General features: G+C 40.4%; 1 protein-coding gene across 8 annotated transcripts in view; it reads left to right on the forward strand.

The window, feature by feature from the left end:
• Positions 1–20,306, forward strand: part of grin2bb (glutamate receptor, ionotropic, N-methyl D-aspartate 2B, genome duplicate b) — a 77,009-nt gene that overhangs the window by 40,281 nt on the left and 16,422 nt on the right. For all 8 annotated transcript variants that reach the window (XM_072463958.1, XM_072463957.1, XM_072463956.1 and 5 more), the window contains exons 4-9: positions 6,624–6,767; positions 7,887–8,157; positions 9,827–10,022; positions 18,176–18,290; positions 18,364–18,569; positions 20,074–20,245. In XM_072463958.1, the coding sequence (XP_072320059.1) occupies positions 6,624–6,767; positions 7,887–8,157; positions 9,827–10,022; positions 18,176–18,290; positions 18,364–18,569; positions 20,074–20,245 (1,104 nt within the window). The remainder of the gene's footprint in view (positions 1–6,623; positions 6,768–7,886; positions 8,158–9,826; positions 10,023–18,175; positions 18,291–18,363; positions 18,570–20,073; positions 20,246–20,306) is intronic.

The following is a 20,306-nucleotide window of genomic DNA, read 5'->3' on the forward strand; positions in this document are numbered from 1 at the left end:
ATAAATCCCTTTGGGAGAAAGTATAAACCAACAGGGAAGGAGAGATCCTACTCCCACGGCCGGAAAGGCTGATGCGCTTCTATTTGCAGATGAACTGTGGAGCAAAAACAACTTAAGAGGGTGGTTTGTCCAGCAAGATAGTTCATCTAGGTAGGTGAAGAGCCGTTCATTTGGAGCAGAAAGCCTCTAGGCAGCTGAGGAGCATCTGGATCTACAGAGCAGCAGTGAAACAGAACTACTCCTCAAGGGGAGAAAAACAACGGCAATGAGCAGACGCAGGTCTGCTAAAATATTAACTATTGTTAATAGGAAAAGTTGTCAGAAGCAGAGAATATTGCTCAAGCTGCCATACTTCCCTCAGCATAGTTGCTCCTAGGGCAGCGAAGTTGGTAAACTATAACTGGCCTGACCAAAAGCTGTTACAAAGAGGAACGTTTTAAGTCTGGTTTTAAATAAAGAGACTGTGTCGGCCTCTTTAACATTGACTGATTCCATAACACAGGAGCTGGGGAGCTAAACGCTCTACCTCTTACTGTGCTTTTAGAGACTCTTGGGACCACCAGAAGGCCTGAAGCATTTTTAGAGCAAAAAGCTCTGTTTGTATCATTTTGTTCTATAGCATCTTTGAGGTAGGATATGGCCATGCCAGTTATGGCTTTATAGGTCAGGAGGATGATTTTATAGTTGATTCTAACTCTTTGTATGTGAACGCAAATCTGCATCGTACCACGGGAAGGCGCGTTTTGGCCTGATGACCTTCTGTTTTAATGGCGCTGCAGCAGCACCAAGAGCAGAATTCAGGGAATTCATGGTCGTGTCAACAAATTGGTCACTTTCCCTGGGTCTGATGCTGTTCTCATCAGGATCACATGACATGTCATTCAATATTGGCTCTATTATTTATTTAAACTTTGAGATAGGTTTTCCGGATATTGTCTTTTTTCATTATAATTTTATTCTATGGGGCTGGATAATTTTAAAGAATAAACTGAAAGGTAATGATCGAACTGGATCGAATGGTAGGAAATTATCTGACAATTTAGGGTTTTGAGGGAAGACAATGAGGTCACTAATCTCTATTCCATATGTTGGAACAAGACCCAGAGTATGACTGTGGGTCGGTTTATTCACATTCTAAGTGAACCCAATGCTGTCTAACAGAGCGCTGAAGGCATTCATGACACTCATCATTCTTCACTCATTGTCACGTTAATCACACTTTAATCACTATTTTATCCCAGTCCAACGTTTGACAAAAAGTCAGAGAACTCTATTAAAAACCCTGAGTAGGGACCAGGAGGTCGCTAGATAACTATGAATAAAACTCCTTTTTGGAGGTCATTACTGTTTTTCCAGATCAAAATACTTCAGTTGAGCTTCAGCTCACGCTGCATTCCACTGCTCTGCACTAGCAGTTCTCTGATTTGACGCGAGCTGCGTCATTTGACGCTACGTCCAGGCCACACAACTCCCAGATGCAGCGGTGCTAATGGCTGAACTGGCTCGACCCATGGACTGGATCATCTTGCTCTCTGGGGGCTTGGTAAACCCTCTGATGTCACAATAGAGATACTGGAACCAATTCATTGAATATTCCTACAATAAACTTGGAGTTAGATAAAAATGTACACTTTTTATATTATTAGTATTTTTTAACAAATACAGTTGCATTACTGTTTAATTGAATCTTTGCTACACATTTCCCCCACAGAAATAATAATATAAATGTGGCACTTACTGCTCAAGTTATTGTGAAATTACAAATGTTATTCAATCAGCTCATTGTGGGGATTTTTTAAATGAAGTGCAGTGGTGACCAGATAATTAAAAATGAATATGAGATGAATGAAGCACTTCTGTGTGTTCGGTTGATGATGATGAGGCATGTACGGTACCAGTGGGCGTTGATTGAGAGTGGTAGACTCCAGACCGTGCAGTGAGGAGATAGACCGAGGGATAAAAGGTAGAAAATCATGACGTGTGAGTCGCGGGGGGCTGTGTGCAGCTTACCACTCGTGCATACGTTCATGTGAGTTCTAAAGCTTTGCCTGTTTTCTCAAGTAAGACTCTGCCTGAGCTTTAACAGCACCCGGACTTGCTTTCTTGCTTTCCCTGCCGCTTTCCCTCTGCTCTCTCTATTGCTTGCCTCCAATCCTCTCCCACCAGGGCTTGTCGAGCACTGGGCAGATATGTCACTCTTCCTCTGCAAATCTAATTGGAGACAGGCTTTCATTGGCATGACATGGAGATGAGTTGCCAAATCCTTTGAGCCCACCCCCTCCCCCCCTCAAGGCGCGCTTCCCTTGACGCCCTAAACTTCGACACTGCACTGACACAGCACAGAGGGAGAGCTTGCCACCAAGACTAGGCACCAAAAACCAGTCCCTATCATCGTATTCATCTAAACCAGGCTCATTGTGGTAATAGATATACAACCACCTGCAGTGCATGAGGTTCACTGTGAGGCAATAACAACAGAAACACAGTAACCTTTTCATGGCATTAGCTCATAGCATGATTCTTATTCCAGAAGTCCTGTTCTACGTTCACAGCCAGCGCAGAGTCGCCCTTTAACTAGATGTTAACCTCACAGTACAGTGCAGTCCCTCAGGCGTAATAAGACCAAAAGGTTTGTGTTACTGAGCTGCTCCCAAGGGCCAGAGCTGCACAAGGTGAACTCAAATCTCCCAAGTGAGTCACTTCTCCAATATGCTCTTTTGGGGAACATTTACACAACAAACTGGTAGTTGTTTCTGCGATGCCATTTTAAGATGCTATTGCTCAGCTGAAACACCAAGGAATTATCAGTTTGAAGTGATTCAGAAGCAGAGAGCTTGAATCAGGAAGATTAGAGAAAGGACAAAATAAAGAATGGGACGATGTCAAAGTAAAAACAGAAGATGCCTGTTGAAATTATCTATTACATTTCAAAATAGTTTCATTATGTTCTCCCTTGTTGTCTGGGTTGGGTTTATGTTATCATCTGTTTGTAGCTGTCACTTGAATAATCATCTTCTTTTACAATCTATTTGACTCTCCAGCTGTTGTGAGCCCTGGCTGACCAAACCTGACAGCTCAAATTACAACCTTTAGTCTCATAGTTTATAACTTGAGACTACACGATAGCAGAAACCAAAAGCCTATAAATTAAGTGACAAATTGCTCCCTGTGCCTCATAAGCACTGTGTGTGATGTGGAAGACGGGCAGAAAAACAAGTGGGCATCGAGGCCGGCAGCACGGCTAATGGCACGAGGCAGGACAGTTCACACTATTGTACAAATGAATGGTTGGAGCGCCTTTAAAAATAGAGAACGAAAACGGAAAAGGGGAGAGTTTAAGTGGAAGAGGGACAGTTACAGGAAATGTCACATTAATAACATTTGAATAATAGGAGTAGGTGATGAGGACATGAATGGGTAAGTCGTATGAGATGATTAGATGTAATCTGTAAAGGACATGAAAGTGGCCTAATGATTGGTCCCAATAGCAGACTCCTTTCGGTTACAATTAACCCTTTTTTGTGAAAGAAAAAGAACAGTGTGTTGTGCTCAGCTTTACAAACAAAGAAGGTATGACAGAGAATACAATCTGGAACACTGTGAGATGGAAATGTTGTAGTTTATAGGATTTATTCAGTATGTTCCACATCGAGGTGTGGATTTCATTGAAACGCACTCTCTTCTGTGTTACTCATCATTGCTGAGATACACAATTGTGCAAATGTGTACTACCAAAAGTCACAGGTTTTTGGTGTCATTTTCTATATTTGTAGCAATAATAATACACTATAGGGCTGAAGGGCTGCAAGATGAACCCCAATTAATCAAAGTAGTAATTTGAATGGACGCAATAAGCAAATCAACAATTTCCTCTACAAACAACAAAATAACCCATTTTATTCTGCATTAAAGCTGATAACACTGTAATTTGTATTGCACAAACATATAAATACATGTGATTCTTGTCGTATCATTTTGGAAGTTCACATTCTTCTGGATGTATTCATAATCTGAACTTTGAACAGAATATTAAAAAATGGTAATTTGATATTCTTCCCAAATCGTTCAGACCTAATATAGAGCAGTAGTCCCCCAACTTTTCAAACCAAGCACCACCTTACGGCCCGTTCACACCGTACATTTGGGCGTCCAGAGTTTTTGCGGCATGTTTTGAGCATTTTTGCCATGTGAATGCAGAGCATTTGAGCGTCGGGCGCCCTGGACGCGCGTCCTAGGCGGCCAGAGTGGCAAGAGCGCCTGATGCAGAAAAGTTGTACAAAGCTGTACTTCTTTGCGGCACACACGGCGCAGTAACCAATCAGAGATTACGTTCCAGTGACGTACCTACGCATTTCACTACCCGCACCCGGCATCGATCAAAAATAATCCAGATGCAGCTCTAGGATCAAATGATGACATTCACTAAACTCTTCTCACCTCTGACGCATCTGCTTGACCCAGACAAGCCCCAAAGCTGATACACCAGCTCTCTCAACCTGGTCTGTGATCGGACCAAGAGAACAGCAACACTGTGAACAAAACAACTCCTCCTCCAGCGCAAATTTGGACACCCCCGGTCTGAATGCAGCTTTTGGCCTTCAGATCTAAATTTGGTCTCTTATGGAAACGGAAAAGTGTCAGAGGAAGAGGACTATATCAGATCTTAATTAGGGCTAGACCACTGCTAAAACATTACGAAACCATTGCTCATTGTTTTAAATAATAAATTACCCAAAGGAGGACAACAAAGTGTAATGAAATTGACTCTAAATTAAACATACCACCAGAAGGAGCTTGCCTAACTCCAGTTCTACACATACCACAGTTTGAGAACCACTAGTATGAAGGTGTATGGTGCATTGCATAGAATGTCAAGGATTGTGTTCCCCCTCTGAGTGTGTTTACAGATATGAGTGAGGTGATTGGTTGAGAGGATACATAGTGGGCAAGGTTGAACCATAGATAATAAAATCAGAGGAACTTGTATTTCAAACCCATCTTTAGAATCTGTTTAATTCAGTGCAGCAAAAGGTGAGCTGTTACCCACCCTGGAGGATGGGATGAGGCTGGGGGTTATAGGTGAAGGGTACATTAACTCTCGGTCATGCATGAGAAAACTTTCATTACCTTTGTGCTTAATTACAGCGTTTTTAGGGTAAAACATCAGGTCGGAGTCTCACCCCAACAATACAACCACACTTTAACTCCCCCTCTTTGTTCCCAGCACCACCGTGCCCTCTCCTCACATTGTAAGAGGATTACCTCATTACAGTGAAAAGTAGGTAATATTATTTCCGTCCCTCCGGGTAGAAATGTGGAAGAATGAGGAAAGCATTAATGTTCTCCACATCCAAGGACCTCTCAGTCACTGCGTTACTAACACGTATGACAGATTGCACACATGGATGGATGTGCATAACCTAAAATGTATGGCTGCATGAACATTTGATTATCAACTTATGTAGTATCCGATGGGGCATTTACAACGGATGACTATATATATATATATATATATATATATATATATATATATATATATATATATATATATAAGTAGTGCCGTCTGAGTGTTTAATTCAGTCTGTAATCTGAGGGAGTAGAATTGATTCAAAGATTTAATAGGCAAGGTAAGTTTACAGGCACAATTTTTACACAAAGTAATTCAAAGTACATTACATAACTGCAAAAGATGCAGTAAAATCAAAACACAAACAAATTAAAACACAAATAATAATACAAGATTTACAATAAAAGAGAAGAAGTCCTTTCACAGAACTGTTTTGAGCCTAGATTTGAATATTGTAGAGGCCTGTCTCACATCTTCAGGAAGACTTTGAACTGCCTAAAACTGAAATACTGATCCTCATGTGCTAGTGCTAAGCACTCTGCCACCTTCATGACTAATTATTATTAGTTATGGATGGCTTTTACCAAAGGCTATGCTTAACACATCTTGTGAAAAATATTGCAACTGTGCACTTTACACCCACTGAGTAGCTTGTGCAGTTCATCAGGGGAAAGAATTCCCAGCATAAAGCTCTTTATTTTCAAGCTTTAAAGATTCCCCCACATCCTCCGACCTACAACACCTGGAGATTGACAAGACAGCTGACATAAACATGGTCTAACATGGCACAACGTTTCATAAAGAACTGACTTGAGCAGGGACACCAGCTTTTTAAAACTTTCTTCCACGCCCACCTCTCAACCGAGCTAAAGTGACAGAAATGTCCATCCACACTTTGTTATCTGCATCACAGGGGAGAAAATGTCATTGGAACAGGTGGCCGTCTAGCCTTTTGTGCTCTGTGTTGTGAATGGTCAAAGTGGGACAGCTCTGTTACAGCTCCTTGATAATGAATGAGTCACCTTGTCTGCACTGAATAATAATTAGTTGATGAAAAGGATTTTGTCTGTGCAAAAGTTAGCCTGTTTAAAACATGATGAATTCAATTTAGAAGTCAGTGTTGTTGTGAGGCTACAAGAGGAATACTAGAGGAATATTCATTTTACCTGGGGCTGGATCGGGACACGCTTCATGATCCTGCCCTACCTTCAGTCTTTCTCATGCTGCATGACTCATGACCTTGTTTGCTGATTGGCTGTGTCTATCTGGTTTCCAGGACGACCACTCCATGTTTTTTCAGTTCGGGCCATCCATTGAGCAGCAAGCCCAGGTCATGCTAAACATCATGGAGGAGTATGACTGGTACATATTCTCCATTGTCACAACATACTACCCAGGCCACGAGGACTTTGTCAACAAGGTACAGACACACACACAAACACATGCAACAAACGCCCAGTGATGTGCATGTTTCTGGTTTATCCAAAATGTCTTTTCATTATTGATAATACAATAGGGTTTATGCGTTAAGATGGAAATGCCAATTTTCATCCAAGTTCAATCCATAACACAAAACAATACAATACAATAATAAATGTCAGTTCAGTTAAATGTCAAAGAGTTCTCAGGAATAGGACCTCCCTTGCTCTTAAAGGAGACATGCTAAATAAACTTGAATGAGCTTTTAACAATGTTCCCCCAGCATTTGTTTACTCGAGGTTGTATTTAGACTGATTAATCCTATATTGCCCTACAACTGAAGCTCGAGTGCTCAGTAAAATCCTGTTTTCACCGACCCCCTATCCACAGCCACATTCCTGTACTTAATTCTGAAATGCTAATCCGCCTCTTGTTACACTGAAATGTCTCTATGAAAATCAGTGGACCCATTTTCAGTCGTTTTAGATCATTTTGTTGTTTACAATGAACAAAGTGTAAAATTATATTTATAATTCAATACCAAGTACCTGAAAAAAACATAATATGTCTCCTTTAAGAATGTAATTAATATATACTGCAATAAACAGAGCATTGTAAAAGGTACATTATACTGCAGATAGCATGTCTGCATGAAAAACAGGGAAAAGGACGTTACTAACTCTTGGGCAAAATGACCCTGAAACTAAAGTAACTCTAACCATAGCACAACATCATAACAATGAACCTTAATTATTTATATTCTTGTGAATAAAGACTTGACATGTACTATTTAAGGGTTGCATATTCTCACTCAGAATTTAGTTTGCATTATCTTGATCATTATATTCAGACAATATTTTTACACTGCATCAAGAATGTCATGGGTTTGTTTCAAGTATTGCACAGAAGTGAATGGACCTTAAATTAACCACACAAATGCAGAAATAGATATTTATAATCTTGTTTGGGAGATTACACTGCATGTTTCTGTTCTGCATTTTATTTTAGTCAGCTTTATGCTGTATTTTTAATCATTTTAATTGTAGATGATTCACTCAATACTCACTTCACACTTCACGTTCTCACATTTTTCGATGTATTTTCCATTTTGTCTTCCCAGGTCCGCAGCACTATTGAGAACAGCTTTGTGGGCTGGGAGTTGGAGGAAGTGATCTTATTAGACATGTCAGTGGATGACGGCGACTCTAAAATCCAAAACCAGATGAAAAAGCTGCAGAGTCCTGTGATCCTTCTCTACTGCACCAAAGAGGAGGCCACCACCATCTTTGAGGTGGCTCACTCTGTTGGTTTGACTGGTTATGGCTACACCTGGATCGTGCCCTCGCTGGTTGCCGGGGACGCAGACCAAGTGCCATCGGTTTTCCCTCTAGGTAACACCATCGCATCTGGTTTGCCTTTCTAACAATTTTGTATAATTACAATATATTATAATGATCAATTACTTGAATCATTCCATAGCTACATATTATATTAACATTTTATACTATATATTAAAATGTTTTTATACAACAAAAGCAAACTTTCTGAATGAGATAATGAAATGGTATGATACGGTGACAGCGCTGAAGTGTGGGCACAAGAGACAGATGGGCTGGTTTGCATATATGCAAATGTTCATGATCCAGGACCTGGGAGGACTTCATGCTTGGGTGGAAGTAAATGTCTGTCTACCTTTACTTCATTCTTAGATATGTACATATAATCAGAAAATAAAGAAGAATTGTATGTTTTTTCCTGTTGATTCAAGGAACAGGTTAAGTAGTGAAATTACAATGCATTTTAAACTATTAACTCTAAGTGTATAACTTAATGAAAATGCCTGATGACCTCCTAATGAAGACATTAGGAAAAGCTTTTATAATATCTCGGTCAATTTGAACAAATGCTAAAATGTACCATATGACCAATTTAATTTAGTCTGTGTTTAGTCACTTTGTAGCCTGTTCTAAAATGCTTCTGTTTTTACATTAATCTTCTTTTCTACGTTCTGCTCCAGTGTTGAAAATATGTACCGTATTTTCCGCACTAAATGCGATTTAGAGTATAAGTCACATTTTTGGGGGAAATTTATTTGATAAAATCTAAGACCAAGAACAGACATTTCATCTTGAAATGCAGTTTAAAATAATAACAGATGAGAGAACATGGTGAATAGGTGTTCGTATGCAAACGCTAACACCTTCAGCTACATGACGCACAGACAGAACTGTGGTAAGTGTCTGGTATGTTAACGTAACATATTAACAGTTATTTAGATAACTATAGCATAAAGAACATGCTAACACGTTTACCAAAGCATCAGTTTTACCCCAAATCACTAAATCCACTGAATTCTTCTTCCTCTGTGTCACTTCTAAACAACTCCACAAACTCCAGAGGTAGAGGAAGTGCAGATTCTTCTTCTGCGTCGCTTAGAGCCTAGAGCGCCCTCTTGTGGTTGACAGTGTAAAAATAGCAAATAATATTGCATATAAGTCGCTCTGGAGTATAAGTCTCACCCCGGCTAAAACTTTGAAAAAATATGCGACTTATAGTCCGGAAAATACGTATTCAAATTTTGAGTAACTGTATTACAGTGCAGTTTCTCTTTGGTGGTCAGAATACCGTTGCTTTTCTGAAATCAGAGGAATACATTTTGGTATTCGATCAGGAAATTTAGGCTGTGAACTGCACAGAATTAGTTGGTCAAATATGTAGGGAGTGTATGAGAGATTTTTCTTCATTTAATTTGTGATAAAGGTTCATGTATCTTATAAATAAATGCACAACTAACAGTGAAACAACAACAAAAAGCTGTTTTAATCCTGTCATGTTGTGCCATGTCATGTTTTCATAATGATGCAAATCCACGTGAAAGTAAGTATTCAGAATACAGTACTCCAACAGAATACATTACAAAATACATTGTAATGAAGATATTCATATTCTGTAATCAAATTCTTCCCACTGTCTCCATTTTTCACCATTTTCCTTCTTTCCCTCTATCCCCACATTGCTTTTTCTCACCTTCCTCTCTCTCTCTTGCTCTCTCCATCCCAGGGCTTATCTCTGTGTCTTATGACGAATGGGACTACAACATTGAGGCCAGGGTACGTGATGCAGTGGCTGTCATTGCTACGGCAACCTCCACCATGATGCTTGACCGCGGGCCGCACACGCTGCTGAAGTCCAGCTGTATCGGGACGCCTGACAAAAAGAGTGCCGCCAACACCGGCCACTCCAAGGAAATACTCAAGTGAGTGAAGGCTGTAGATTTAAGATCTGTAATAAGAGGAGATTTTGTGTCGTAAACAGAGCTAAAATATCACACCAACATCATAACTGAAAGAGAAGATTTGTTATGAAGGCGGCAGTATCCAACAAACAAGCAGTGCCTGTGGTTTAATATTGTCTTAAGTTTTGTCCAGATAAAAGGAAAAAAGAAAATAATACTTTCCTTTTAGTTGCAGAAAGACAAAACATGTCTCATCCACCTAGCTTATGAGCTTTGAATCCTTCCTGTTTGAAATAAGCAGTGTGTCATGCAAAAGTTCCAAAATATCGTCTTTTTTTCCAAAATGACTCACGGGCAAACAAACGGTCTGCATCTGCTGAGACGCAGCAAATATATTACTAAAATATTCCCATACTTTGACCACACGCACAAAACACAACGTCAGCGTAATTGTGTGAAAGACAGAAATAATACAAATTCTCATATTCACAAAAACAAAATTAGCTCCCAAACACCTGAATATCTTTAAACCTCTGCCGCCTTTAAAATAACCCATATTCAGCCCTTCCCTCTCAACAAATCTATAACATGACATACAGCATTGATTATCAATAATGAATCCCCATTTAAGTTTATAGGGCATGTTTTTTGTGTTCTTATCAATTATTGGTTCAACAATTAATTTCCTGCTTGAGGTAATTCTATTTTTGAATAAATCTCTTTTTTCTTTTTCTTTATTGACAAAATGTAGAACATCAAACTTAAAAACCAGCAGTTTGCCCTGGATATGCACTACAACAGTACAAATAACCATTTAGATACTGGACATCAATAGAATTGTATTATCTTACAGTAATAATAGGATTATACCTTGTTGTGTCTCACTGTATTTGTCAGCGCTGTCCTTACATCCCACAACCAAGAGGAATGGAGTAACAATACCACATTCATAAATATTTTATCTCCCAAAGGGCACTATCAGATACAGGGCCAGCTCTCAATCTTCCCCAGTCTCTCATCTGAGACTATGCTGTGCACCGACTCCCAGAGTATATTTCAGTCCACCATTTTTCTCCATTATGCTAAGTGAAGGCTAGTGTATTAGGATGGGTGAATGGTGATAGTTACCCCAGGGGTGAGCATGGCCCTAACACATGCACTTCTACCTATTCCACCCTGAGTCCTCAGAGGCAAGAGCAATAATAAGGCCATATGTCTGTGTGTGGGCCTGTTGCTCCACAGGTCACTGTGGGCTGTATGCTGGCTGCATTAGCATGCTCCATGTCAGCTCTGATGGACAGAGATGGGCCCCAGTGAATCGGGCTTTCAAATTTGTTTAGGGGCATCCAGACCTCATGGGAAATGTGCACTAACTTAAATATGTGGATATATGGTTCAACAATGCACAACAACAGGAACACACAGTGCTCTAGAGGCCTTCTACTGTCCTCATCCTGACAGAGGACAAAAACTGTGGGATAACGAGAAAATGTGCTCCAAGTGGTTCTGGATGAGGCGCTGAGGGGCTTATTTGTGTGAAGATAGTTAAGTGCACGCTTTCACTTGCACTAGCATTACCTCTTGTCACATTGTACAATCAGCCGCAGCAGTTGTAGATCAAAAGGAATGTTTTGTTTGGAATATTTCTGGGATTTAGCTGTTTTTCAATGCCACCTATGAATACATACTAACACGTATAGTCTTTCTTGCACTGGCCTTTTGAAGCCTTCTGCAAAAGAGCTGCCTTATTACATTTGGTAATGACACCAGGAAAGTGGATGTCAAATAAATTCCTCCACTGTTCATTTGAAGTCAAGTAGGCCATTACTTCACTCTCGGTGGTCTTGCACATGTTGTATATAGGTGATCCTTTTCATAGCCCTGTCCTCTCATAGAAGTAGGCCGGTGTTGAGTCTCGCATGTACATGTCATGGGACTTTAAAGGGTGATCAAGGACAAACTAAAATCCATCTAGCTCTTCACCACCGATCCCCTGATTAAGTCTTGCATCTTTCTTTTGTTCCTTTTAAACTATGGTCACTTCAGGCTGTTACGTGATCCAATGGGAACTGTTAATCGATTCTTGATAAAACAAGGAAATCAGATTTATAATGACTTTTTTTAAGGAGATTGTATAAAGAAGAATGAAGCAAGATGTTTTGAGAGATGAGTAAAAAGGGCATCCAAGGACAAGACGAAACGTGTCTATTGTAACTTTAGTGAAAAACTGGCCTCTCAAGCTAATGCTAATGCTCTCAGAAGAGAGGCCCATGGAGCCACTACACAGGGAAATCCAGCGGGCATTCATGCGGGAGGCTCGGCAGACGGAGGAGAGGACTGGTAAAGGGACTATCAGGAGCCGCATTATCAGGAGCCGCATTATCAGGAGCCGCATTATCAGGCCGTGGACCCCGTGGAGGGTCGACGTCTTCTCTTCTTTTACAGAGTGGGTGTGCCCTCTCCAAAGTGAAGCGGGGTATCTCAACTGGAATTCCAAATAAAGATTCCAAAACTATAATATCTAGACTTCAACGTTGTCCTTCTCCTTGCCTTCAGGGACTCCCACGAGTCTTTGATTATTTCTGCATGACCTGGACTCTTTCAGCTTCTTGACAGAAGCATTTTTGACCTTTATTTCAGCCCTCATTGTCAGGCATTATTCTCATATTGTTTATATTTTTCAACGTAATAACCGGATATTTGTGGTCAAATATAAGCCTATATAATATCTAAATCAGCAACTTTATTTTGAGTGTATCTACGGTTACAAATTCACATTGCAATTATAAAATTATAAAACACAAAAATGATATAAGTTTTCATCACTTTGAGAAGAAAATAGCCTAAATGATCTGTTTTGTTTTGCGCAGTCCAGGCTTTGGACTCGTTTTTAGCTCGCCATATGCTACAGGGGTCGGGGATGTGGTTTCAAAGTTGTGTTCAAGGAAAAATATGCACATTGTTGGGTAGAAGACAGCTCCTGGACTGCAGGGAGCTGTCCCATGGTTTTCTACTAAATTTTTACAAAATATTGCTAGACAAAATACTTTTTTGACATTTTGTATGCCAAATGAGATGCACAGTGCGCTATTGATTCGGACGAGACAATAGCCATCTACTCACCAGGAGTGAGGCAGCATTGATAGATGACCATAATGTAAAACACTACTCACTAAACTTATACATACTAAAATATATTGAATACAACCATACATTTGCAAGCAATTAGTTTTATGTTTTTCAAATAATACACATGTTTTTAATGCTGAAAGGGAATGTCCCTGTATCTTGGCCTAATCGACCAATGAAAAGATATCACCGATTAAGTGACCAAAAGCTGTCAGCCCTAATTGTGATCATGGTACATTTGCTCCATGTTAATAGTGGGAGATTGGGTGTGTGGAAAATAGAATAAATGACAAGCTATGGCAGAAGAACATAGAGGTTCTGGGGTGGTTGTGTATCAATTTCTTGGCTCCGAGGGCCCTTTATACGCAATAGTCTTCCCTTCAGTTTTTGATCTTTTATTTGAACAGGAGTTGGATTCATTGTAGTTTATCTTTCCCTTTGTTTTGTGTATTTGCAGTTATTGTGTTTGTATGTTGCCCAAAATCTCACAATACATTTATTTTCTAATACAGTGTAGTCGTCCTTTCCCCTGTGCAGAAAAGCATGATGTTTCCACCCCCTTGCTTCTCAGTAGGGATGGTGTTCATGGGATGGCACTCGACCTTCTTCTCCAACATGGCGAGTTGAGTTTGTACCAAAAAGTTCTATTTTGGTCTCATCTGACCCCATGACCTTCTCCCATGAGTCCTCGGGATCATCCAGATGGTCATTGGCAAACTTCACATGGCACATCACAGGCCTGAACATGTGCTGACTTAAGCAGGAGAACCATTACGGCGTAGTGTATTACCGATAGTGACCCTTGAAACTGTGGTCCTAGCTCTCTTCAGCTCATTGACCAGCTCCTTTTGTGTAGTTATGGGCTGATTCCTCACCTTTCTTATCATTGATTCCCAGATTTAGGGGTAACACGTACTCTACAAATCCCCTACATGGGATGTACCACCGGAACATAACTGAAGTGGCTGATATAACAAAATCCTACCAATGGCGGTCTGAAGGACAGCACAGAGGCCCTGATCATGGCAGCACAGGAGCAGGCCCTGAACACCAGATCAATAGACGCCCAGATCTACCACACCAGACAAGACCCAAGGTGTAGGCTGTGCTAGGGGGGCCTGAGACCATCCCGCACATAACTGCAGGGTGCAAGATGCTGGCAGGGACAGCACACATGGAGCGCCATAACCAGGTGGCTGGCATAGTGTACAGAAACATCTGTGCAGAGTACGGGCTGGAGACCCCAAGGACAAAGTGGGAAACACCTCCAAAGGTGGTGGAGAACGACTGAGCCAAGGTCCTCTGGGACTTCCAGATACAGACAGACAGAATGGTAATGGAGAACCAACCGGACATAGTTGACACAGAAAGCCGTGGTGGTGGACATTGCAGTGACATGGGATGGAAACGGAATAAGGAACATGAGAAACTAGAGAAATACCAAGGCCTCAGAGAGGAGCTGGAGATGGCCTGGAGCATGAAGGTATTGGTGGTGCCCGTAGTGATCGGAGCACTTGGGGCAGTGACCCCCAAACTGGAGGAATGGCTTGAGCAGATCCCAGGAAAAACAGTGCAGGAACAGCAAAGATACTGCGCAGCACCCTCAAGCTCCCAGGCCTCTGGTAGAGGACCCGAGCTGGAAGGGGGATAAATAGAGACCGCCCGCGGAGGGTGAGGAAACGTATATATATATATATATATATATATATATATATATATATATATATATATATATATATATATATAGAGAGAGAGAGAGAGAGAGAGAGAGAGAGAGAGAGAGAGAGAGAGAATGTATGTTGTACAACTGATTTGTTTTGTATTTTACTACTACATGACAGAAGAAATGCTTTACGCTTCTAGACATCAAGTACCCACTAGTACTGTAGTTTTGTGCTTTTTAAATATCTGTCAGCTGTATGTGCTATCAGACTGAGCGACAATAGTAATTTGAATTGAATTGAAATGTCAGCGTATGCATTTTTTCTATATTCATTGACTATTGACCATAACTATTAGTCTACAGTTTATTCAAGATTGCAGTCACAGGTGAATTCTTCTCTCTATGGGGAGTAAATAACTCAATATTTAAATGTGTCAGGCTGCGAAGGTCACTGTCTAAGTCTTGTTTATATTTGAAACGAGCGAGTGATGCTCTCTGATTCAGTTCAGGTCGCTGTGTGATGTCTGAGTCTCAGCGGGGCCCAGATAACATGGCTCCTGTGGACGCTTATTAAAGGATGCAGCTCTAAGAGGCTCACTCACACCTTTGTTTGTGAGGCTGCTGTTACTGGCCTGTTTGTTTACATCCTATTTCACTGTTACAAAGTGAATGCTTGTAATTTCATTTTTTTTTAAATCATACAGTAATATTAATACATACAGTAATACATATTTGTCACAATTACTTGTTTAAGAAGCTTATGTCTGTTAATATTCAAAATAATAAGAGCCAAAAGTTTTGCAATATTGGCAAAAGGAAATGTATCCTTATCTGTCAGTGTCACCAGTTCTAGTCAGTGTCATGGGGACAGTCATCCCAGATTATGAGTCATGTAGACCATGTAAACCTGCAGTATGTCTGTGTGCAGCACAAATACATCTCTGCATTGCAGCAACACACTCTGTGATCCTTGGTGTTCATCTTCTTCCCAAGATGAAATATTTATGTTAAATTAAATGTTTCTGAAATGAAGAGGGGTGAAGAGACAAATGATGATGATTCGATGTCTCTGTGACAAATAATAATAAATTCCCTCAGAGCCAACGATTAGTTGGGGAACAGTTGGTGTGTGAGTCGCATAAAAGCACTGCATATGGCTGTGATGGAGCTGCATTTGCTTGTGTTAGTATCGAGTCCCAGATGAACATTTTAGTGTCTTTTGCTCTTTTAACTGTTTTAGTGAGCAGTTGATACATGATGGTAGCTTGTACAGCACTTGATCCATCCATTGAACAGAGCTCAAAGATGAAAAAAACAGTTCTCATTGCTGTAAATGCAGTCTGAGTCTGTGTGAGCCAGAGGTTAATGTGCTCCTAAATAAGTCCTATTGATGAGGGACTGGGCGTGCATTAGTGTGCGGCTCAGAGGTGAGATGGAGAGATGCATCTGAGTGAGAGACGACATGCGGAGAAGTGGGTAAACACTCTGATAGACAGAAAAAATAGTCTTTCTTTTTCTCCTACGACCAGCTTCTCCTGGGTGAGATTACTGTTCCCATGGCAACCCAGCTGATTGCATGAAAATTGCTGTGGTTGTGGGCGCCATGGCAACACATTACTTTACATTATACCGGCATTAAGAGTCTCTGTGTCTGCGCTGACATGAGAATGGTCGAATGGGTCGATGCAACAAGTTGAACATTGCAAGTGCCCATATCATTTCAATTGATTGTGCTCATGGGGCTAATCCCATGTTACATGCGCATTACAGCACTTTTAGCAGACGAGTCAGACACTCTGCAGCAATAGGCATTTCACAAAGGCTTGACTCATGTTATTGACTTCTCAAGTCTTTGGCCAACTTAGATCTCCTTGTGTCTGCTGGTTTATAAATACAGGCACACGACAGAGGCACTGAATGTTCTAGTAGGTGGTACTTGTGACAAAATCTTTGCTAACTCAACTGTTGTTTTTCATAAACTTGCGAATTGATTTATTGTCTATTTTCATAACGGATTTTGTGTCCAGCATTACAAAAATCTGATCCAACCCCCCTGCACACTCACATGAGCAGCCTCGCTTTCTTTGCATTGAAGACAAGATATTTCTCTGGTGGAATGTTTCAGAGGCAGTGTGTCTCCATGGTAATGGCAGCCCACGAACAGGATGTGAAGAAGTGAGGGGAAGGAGGCAGCGCAGAGAGAGGAGAAAGTTGGAAAAGCGTACCGTAATCCCAATTTATCTGCCACTGTTGTGCACTGTTGTCACACGTAGCAGAGGCTGATATGGATTCACACAGGCAGCTATGCACCCTCTCTGCTCCTTTCCCCTCTCCTGCTCACTGCCTGTTGTACTTGTTGCTCTCCTCACCTAAGCTGCTCTCACTCACACCTTCACCGCCTTCAACATGGATTATGTAACCATGTAATGATAGCAATAGACATCTCATGTAAAACTAGTATACAGGTGCCTCTTTGAAAATTAGCCAATTGTGTTAGATCATTGTTTGTTCATGCACAAGGAAATAATGGATAATTTAACATGTATTGTATTTGGTGACTATGTAATCGGTAGTTGATAAAAAAATAAATAATTAAAAATCATATTCGCTAATCCTGATGGAGATGGCTCCTCTGATGGTGTCTCTGTTGGTTCATCTGTACTCCATCACTATTTTTCTCAGTCTTAACACCAGTATTTGATTTCAGTGACTGACAATACCAAATACAACTAAGACTAACATGCTAATATACAGTAGTATGTTTATTATCAATAACTAGTATTTTAATACATTCATTGATTAGTCTACATATAACATCCTGAACCAGTAAGTCTTACTCCTTTTCTAAAAATATACTAAACAGCAACATTTTTAATTCAGGAAAAATGTAATCATAAAATGAATGAACTGACATTTTCACCACAGGTATTTATCATTTGTTGTTCTTTGTATTCCCAAATCATAAAGTAATATAATAAAATAATATTCATATAAACAAACAAGCCGCTCTCACTACTCACATTTGTATTACCATGATTCTGCGCCAGCCAAGAATATACACTTCTTCAACATTTTAGAATATACAGAGAAAATCAGTTGGGATCCAAGTTAATTTCAAATTTCAAATGTAGTTAATATGTTAACTGAAGTTGGTGAGCAGGACCACACCCCAATTTCCCAGAAGCCTTCTTGAACCAGCCTAATGCCGCAGTCACAGTAACCAAGGCCATAATGAAAGAAAAAATACTACAGAGGGAACATGGTTGACTGCAGTTTCCTACAGTCTCAATCAATGAAATGTATTAAAAAAGACTATTAGTCAAGAAGGTATATGTATAAGAATATGTATTTTCTCCTTTAACACTTTACCTGTAACTTTTAGGTATGTTATGAACGTGACGTTTGAGGGACGAAACCTGTCCTTTAGTGACGAGGGGCACCAGATGCATCCAAAACTGGTCATAATTCTTCTAGAAAAGGATCGACAATGGGATCGGGTAATTGTCTGCTGTTCTACATGTCTGAGTTTTCTGTCTTGTGTATTAATTAAGACCTCCTACACTGCTGCAGGTGGGCAAATGGGAGAGAGGCTCTCTGACAATGAGGTACCATGTGTGGCCTCGTTTTGAGCTGTTCTCTGGAGCTGAGTCACAAGAGGACCACCTGTCCATTGTAACTTTGGAGGAGGCGCCATTTGTCATTGTGGAGGACGTGGACCCACTCAGCGGGACGTGCATGAGGAACACTGTGCCGTGTCGCAAACAACTTAAGCTTAGGTAAAACAACCACATTGTCTTCAAGTGTCCACTGGTCTGGGCCGCAGTCAGACCTTTGCCAAATAACAATGTTTTTAAAAATATGGCTGCAATGTAAATAATTTAGCACATCAATTCTTACAGCACATAAAGTTACAGGAAAAACAACAAAGGTTTGATTTGTCAACAATCAAGCAGAAGCACGAGGCAAAAACTCTTTTCCATATTTTGAATTCAAACCAGAGACTGAAATGCTTTTGCCTTTTTCAATCCGCTCAGTCTGACATACTGTGATTACCTTCCTCTTGTCCTCACTCTGAACCAGATCCTTTTCTCAGATTCTGTCCCTCTTTCGCCTGCTCTTCAGTCTCTCTACCCTCACCATTCTTCTTTGCACTTGTGGCCGTGTGATAATGAATTTTTGTCAGTGGCCTATTTCTCTGACCAACTTCAAATCTGTGGAGGACAGTCTTTTGCTCCTGGCTCTGTGTTGCTTTTATTGACTGCTTTTGCATTCATTTCCTCCCTCTCCCTGTCTGGTTTCATCCAAAGCCATCGTACCATATCTAGTATTTGTAACTGATTAGACCCATGAGAATTGCAGTTTTTCTTATGAACTGAAAGGAACCTGTCTACAATTCAAACACTTATTTATTCACCAGTTTCCATCTCATGTAAAAAGAGTTGTAGAATATGTGCTTGCACTCCACATGGCTTGTATAACTTTATTTTTCAATATTATTCAGTTGTATGGTCGATGTTTTAGTCGATACTATACTCTACAAATGGAGGTTGACACACATTTATGTGAATACAAAGAGGTTAAAACAAACTCATTTGTCCTTGGTCTAACAACACACTGCCAGAGCGACTATTGCACTGTATCTGCTGTGCACCTCTGTTTGTTCTGAACCAAAACTACACAGGGAACAATGAAAACAAAAAAACTGTAAGTCAGGCATGTCCAAACAATAGCCCAAGGGCGAAATGCACCCCTCAAAACCTTAGGACACCCGCTGAATAGGCCCAGACGATCATAGACAGTACTTTTTACTGTAAATGTAAGTAAATCTACCACAATAATGTCACCGAATTGAGATAAAGACCTAAAATTCACGTTAGGTACAGTGGCTCTATCAAAGCTGTAAAATACACTTTATTGACAACAGGTCTGTGGCCTTTCGCTTTTTTTATACATTTCTGTGAGAAACGTTTGAGTGCCTTTGCTGCAAGTAATTGAAAATCCACTGCTACGATGGAATACCACTAAGAATGGATGGCACCTTTAATGGACCTGTTTTTATTGTTTGTTTCTATAAGTTGTTCTAGATCAACGTTGCAGTTTACAAAATGTAGACTCATTTTACACGTGTGACCACTAAAGACAAGAAGAAATGACAGTATGTTATAGAATCTGTTGCTTGCTTGGTGCGATGTAGTAAACTGCCTCTAGTACACACTGCATTCTCAACCACCACTGTTTTGTCCTCACCTGTAACCTCTTCCTCTCCACCCCATTTACCAGCAATCAAACTGGGGATTCAGGGATCTACATCAAGCGCTGCTGCAAGGGTTTCTGCATCGACATCCTCAAAAAGATTGCCAAGAATGTCAAGTTTACATACGACCTTTACCTCGTCACCAATGGCAAACATGGAAAGAAGGTTAATGGCACATGGAACGGCATGGTTGGAGAGGTAAAGGCATCTCTCTTCACACTTTTGTGCAGCCAAGAAACATGTTAGTTGGTCAGATAAA

This window comes from Eucyclogobius newberryi, unplaced genomic scaffold (assembly GCF_026437365.1).
Source record: "Eucyclogobius newberryi isolate DKJ021-1_F unplaced genomic scaffold, fEucNew1.0.hap1 SCAF_4, whole genome shotgun sequence".
Lineage (NCBI taxonomy): Eukaryota > Metazoa > Chordata > Actinopteri > Gobiiformes > Gobiidae > Eucyclogobius > Eucyclogobius newberryi.